At 52.1% G+C, this 5,553-nt stretch overlaps 1 protein-coding gene across 1 annotated transcript; it reads right to left on the bottom strand.

Annotated features, from left to right (window-relative positions):
- Positions 1–1,493: 1,493 nt before the first annotated feature.
- Positions 1,494–4,018, bottom strand: LOC125514340 (beta-amylase 3, chloroplastic-like). The gene is made up of 2 exons (XM_048679652.1): positions 3,306–4,018; positions 1,494–2,864 (listed from the first exon to the last, which is right to left on the bottom strand). Exons 1-2 carry the CDS (start codon positions 3,836–3,838, stop codon positions 1,751–1,753), a joined length of 1,647 nt encoding a protein of 548 aa, XP_048535609.1. The 5' UTR covers positions 3,839–4,018; the 3' UTR covers positions 1,494–1,750.
- Between the last annotated feature and the right edge of the window lie 1,535 nt (positions 4,019–5,553).

The following is a 5,553-nucleotide window of genomic DNA, read 5'->3' as shown; positions in this document are numbered from 1 at the left end:
CCCTATTTTACTGTTGAACATGCACATGTAATACTTACCGCTACATGGCTTAGCGGCCGCAATAGCCCGCTATAGCGGCTAGGAAAAGCTGTCGTGAAATCAAATTGCATGTGATGAAAAATCTTGTGAAGAATCTGTATTTGGAGGGTTATTAGAAAATGTGGAATGATTTGGAGCAGACAGGTGGATGTGAAAACTTTATCTGAAAAATCGAATAGTGTTACCTAGGTATCCAATGCTAAAAGGACATAGATATCATCAAGAATGGAGGTGGATATCTTTTTAGAACAATTATATGTTTGGCTTAATCCTAATACATGATTAAACTAGTCAGATTCTTTTCAAGCATAAAATTCATGATGTGCTAGGCTCACTAAGTGCACAACATCCTATGATAAACAAGATTTGTCGTAAAAACAAACTAGCAACAAATTCAATCACCATACGTGATATATCAATAGCAGTTAGTACGATATATGAAATATAAATGGGACATGAGATGGAAGATGTATTCCCACTGTTCAAAAATCAACCGATAGTCTACTCTCCGTTAAAGTTCCCATGAATACTCTCTCTTGAGTCACTCTCCTCTCGAGGGATTGCCCCTCAATCCACAAGTGATTAATACTTCCTTCACGTGGGAGATGGCAAGCTCCATGACAACTTCACACATCATTCGGGCATCTTTAACTTCTCAAAGAGATCACCGAGCTAACGGCTACCAAACCATCTATAAAGTGATGGCCTCTACTAGCTTTCAACATCTCATTCAAACCAATCGATTCAGAGTGTTCAAGTCGATGTAATCAATGCAACCAAGCAACTTAGATCAACCCCTCTCTCAAAGCGCACAAGATATAGCTCACGCAACATATGATTAGAGGTGGGATGAAGAAGGCAGGAGATCAATAAATAACTCCTATAGCACACTTCTCCGACCATGTTCCCCAAGATGCCTACTTAGCCACGCTTCAAGTACTAGTTGCTGTGGATATTTTTTTGGGCGAAATCAAGAGTTAATAGGGACCCTCTCAACATAAACCAACTCCGAAAGTTAGAGTCCTCTTGGTGTGGACTATCTTACAATCAAGTAGAGGATCATAAAGAACAACAGAGCCAAGGACGGTTGCCCAAAGGATTGCGCCCAAAGTTAATGGTGATACGATCCTATCACCATTCTTTATTTTCTGCTTAATGGGACAAATAAGATCAAGTTTTAAAGTCCAGGGTTTTGACGATCTAAATGGTTTGACCGCTAAACATATTGTTCATGACTTCCGAGGGAACCGTCACTCCGTTCATGTAACCATTAAGATTATTGTTCATGACATTATTCTTTTGACTTCTAGATTTAGGAGTACACTTTAGAAGGTCGGCGCCATGTCATGGCGTCAATACCTCCTTTGGCGCGATAGCCCATCTCCCTCTATAAACTCGCCTTCTCGACGCTGTGATTAACGCATTTGGGTGGGGAGCCTCTCCCCGGGTGATGGTTCAAAAAAGAAATTGTTTTGAGTCCTTGACGAAGGTCTTTTTTGTTTAATGCGATTACATCTTCTCCGAAATTCCAACATTCTCGAATGGAATAGAAAAAAAAGTGAGGTGGCCTAAGCACAAATGCTCGATTACAGCCATAAAATCCTGTAACCTGCACGCACAGATCATACTATACAGCCCCCCTCCCGGCGCACGTTACCACGTCGTGCATATACACAAGGGGACGTGATATGTGTACACAAACGTAAGCTCCCTACAATGCCGCGGCGGCCTCGGACTCCGGCGCCCTCTGCTCCTTGGCGGCGTCAACGAACCCCACGTACAGATCCGATTGCCCGGTGTCGCACCTCGGCAGCGCCGTCCTCGCGCCGCCGTCGGCCATGGTCTTCACGAACGCGACGAACCGCCGCCAGTTGTCGCCCTCGAACAGGTTCCGGTTCATGCGCAGGTACGTGAACGCGCTCAGCCCGGCGGCCTCGGCGGTGGCGGCCACCTGCGCGAACGCCTGCTCGTCGTACCGCTCCAGCGCGTTCTCGCCAGCGAGCTCCACGCGCGCCGCCCGCGCCGCGGCCCTGACCTGCTGCACCAGGAGCTCCGGCGAGCAGCCGGCGTGGCCGGGCTGCTGCTCGTCCTTCATCTCCATGCACGTGAAGTTGAGCACGGTGCCGTGCCTGGCCAGCATCTGCGCGATGGGCTCGTACCCGTCGTGGTGCCGCGTGTTGTAGTACCCCGCGGTGAGCTCGGCGGCGTGGGAGCGGGTCCGGTAGTGCCAGTGGATGCCGGCGACCTTGGCAGACAGCGTGACGCCAGTGCCGCCGAAGATGGCCTCGGCAGCGGCCAGCACGCGGTCGCCGTGCTCCAGGAGCATCCCGGAGTACCACTTGAGGAAGAAGTGGCCGTACTCGGTGCTCCACGTGCCGTCCCGGCGGAAGAAGCCCGTCTCCTCCGGAAACTGCTTGTATTCACCAGCGTCGTGCGGCCCACTTGTCCCCCAGTTCTCGTGCCCCGCCGCCACGGCCGCCGCCTGCAGCGACGCCCGCATGTACTTGTCGTAGCACTGGAACTCGCCGATGCCCGGGAAACTCCACGTCCCGTTGGCCTCCGGGTAGGAAGGATACCTCAGCTCGCCGCAGGGGCCCAGGCCAACCTGGACCTCGGCGATGACGGTGCCGAGGTAGCCGGCGAACCTGTCGCGGAAGCTGCGCATGTAGTCGGAGTAGACCTGGACGGGGGTCCGGCCCTTGAGCACCGGCAGTGTGTCGCAGCCGAGGGAGATGTACTCGGGGTTGCGGCGGCCGGACCTGTCCGTGTACACGATGTCCGGGTCGGCGCTCACCTCCTCCAGAACCCATGGCGGCAACGGGATGCTGCAAACAACAATTTCAGTCAGCCATTTGTCCCCAATTCTCATTCGCTAATCATGTATCTAATTTGGCACACGCAAACAATAACCTAATCAGCTAACCCCATTAAAATAGAGAACTATTTTTGTATACTCGCCGATTGCTTGTCCAAGTGGAACTGCATATCATTGCCAAACGTGCAAGGAATGACAAAGTGAGCCTGTAATCAAACGCCATGTAGCACTAACTGAACAAGTTGTTACTCAACAACAGAACACTTGCACAACCAGAGCATACTGAACCGACAAATTTCTCCCAGATTCGAGAGGAAAACCTAATCGAATTAAACCAATTTAACTGCGGTTTTTTACTCGCGCTGTATGGTTGATTGATTCTATTGCAGCGCAGTCCATGATGCTGGCAAGTAAATGAGATGGATCATCGGCAAGGCGGAGAGTTGCTTACTTGCAGGAGTCACCGACGTTGCCGCCGCACTGATGGAAGGACATGACCATCTGGAGCCGTAGGCCGGCGCGCTCCACCATGCGCACCAGCTCGGCGTAGCCCTCCCAGTCGTAGCGCCCGGGGCCGTCGCGCTCCACCACGCCCCACCACACGTCCACCATGACGCCCTCCACCCCGGCGCTCCGCAGCGCCATCAGACTCACCGCCAGCGCCCGCGCGCGCGACACCTGGCCCCGGGGGCCCACCGTGTCAAGCGGCAGCATCACGAACACCGGCACCCCGCCCCTGCTCGGCCGGCCGCCGCCCGCGTTCGCCTGCTGGACCTGGCCGTGCAGCAGCTCGGCCGGGATCGGAGCGGGAGCCTCCATCGGCGCCGGCGGGGCCTGCGCGGCCGCCCTGAGGGCGCGGAGCCGGGCGGGCGCCTGCGGGGCGGCGACGGAGGAGGGCGGCGCGTCCTCGGGCCTGTGGAGGAGCTTGGAGCAAGGGTCGAGCGGCGCGAGGAAGGACGTCGAGGACCGCAGCGTCAGCGCCATGATCCGCTACGCGTGCTGGGAGGAGACGCTCGGCGAGAAGAGAGTCGTCGGAGGAAGAGAGTAGGAGAGGGGATTGCTTGGCTTGGCTTGGGTCCTGTGAGAGTACGACGAGACTTTTCTATCGGCTGAACGAACGGAACGGAATGAATGGAGCTCGGTGTTGTGGGGAGGTGGGCTGTGGGGCGCGGTATATATAGGCGAATTTTCGATTTTCTTCCGCGGGGGGCGGAGGAGGCGCGTGGCGAGTGCTTATCGCTAAACTAATTGGCCACGGTGGAGTGGAGTGGAGTGGATACTTCGGGTCGACACTTTTCCTCTCCCATGCATGCACGCCTAGAGCACAGTACTCCATTCTACTAGTACTAGTAGTAATATCTTTTCCATTTGCACTTTTGAGAAGGAGTTTATCCATTTGCAAGGATTCAATTTGCTTCGCGGGGAGATTAGTTGGGAGGTCGACACCTGTACTGGTTTCATGACTAATTAGCACCGCACGTTAACACGTGTAGGTGAGTGAGTGAGATCGGTTGGGCCAAGGACCCGCTAGACGGGCTATGTCATGGCCTGGCTTCATGGGAACCGGGAGGCGAAGATTATCTCTGGCCGGCGCGTGGCGGGATGCGAGGAAGTCGGGTGACGAGCATCACTTATCGGTGACTAAGCTGAGTGTTTTCGGATAATCGACGAGATGCGTAGCGTGATTGGTCGACTAGATCGGCTTAAGGCGTGCCGTTCGAGTGATCCTCTTAACTCAACGTCCCACACGCCTGAGCCTGGCAAACGACATTTGGCATTGCCAATACTTCCTTCGTTTCATAATGTAATACATTCATGTTTTTTCAGATTCAATTTTTTTCAGATTCAATTTTGATCATAAATTAGATCAATAACACATAAATCATTCTATTGAAAATTTATATCTTTGGAAACTTGTTTCAAATACAAATTCAAAGGTATCTATCATGCTCCCGCCGTTGTCATCCATATTGGTTAAATTTATGATCAGAGCAAAATCTTGAAAAGCGTGAACGCACTGTATTATAAAGTGAAGGGAGTACTTGACAAGTTCACATTTGGCAAAATCAAAAGTTGTCAACATTTGACAACCTTTTACAACGAAAACTGGTATGCAACCAATCTCTAGCCAACATTTGACAGTTATCAAAATTTGGCACGTCAACTTTTGGCATCGGATCGTGAACCAACATGTGGTTGGATAGTTAGAGGGACAGTGGTATCTTCAGCCCGTCCTGGTGCTCGCATTATTCCTGAATTTATTGAAGGATTTCCGGCGACACTCTTTCAGTGGGAGGAGACGTTCCCATCGACGACGAGGCACTTACGGCGACTTCGTAAATCTCAAGATTATATGTCGGCTCGGTCTTTCGGATGTGCTCGTAGGGATAGGATGTGTGTATGCATTCATAGAGGTGAGTGTATGCGTGTATGTATGAACATTTGTGTTTGTACCGTGTTCCAAAAAAATTGGCATCGGACCAACTAGCTCTGAAGTCCTTTCTAGCGGTGCCAATGGGAAGTTGTTAGGCCAACTCCACCGCATGATCCCAGATGGACGTCCAGTTTGGCCGGATTTCGTCCGTTTGGGGCGGTAATGGGTTGACCCATGTCCGCTTCTGTCCGTTGGGTCGCGGGTGCGTCCAACGCGTGGCTGCACCTCAAATCATGTCCGGAATGGACGTGATTAAAAAAACATA

Source organism: Triticum urartu, chromosome 1, assembly GCF_003073215.2.
Source record: "Triticum urartu cultivar G1812 chromosome 1, Tu2.1, whole genome shotgun sequence".
NCBI lineage: Eukaryota > Viridiplantae > Streptophyta > Magnoliopsida > Poales > Poaceae > Triticum > Triticum urartu.
The sequence above is the reverse complement of the archived record's forward strand: the minus strand, read 5'-3'. Positions and strand labels throughout refer to the sequence as shown.

Coding starts and splice junctions, on each gene's coding strand:
- LOC125514340 (XM_048679652.1), bottom strand. CDS start 3,838: ATGGCGCTGACGCTGCGGTCCTCGACGTCCTTCCTCGCGCCGCTCGAC. Junction 2,865..3,305: donor AACGTCGGTGACTCCTGCAA/GTAAGCAACTCT, acceptor TGTTGTTTGCAG/CATCCCGTTGCCGCCATGGG.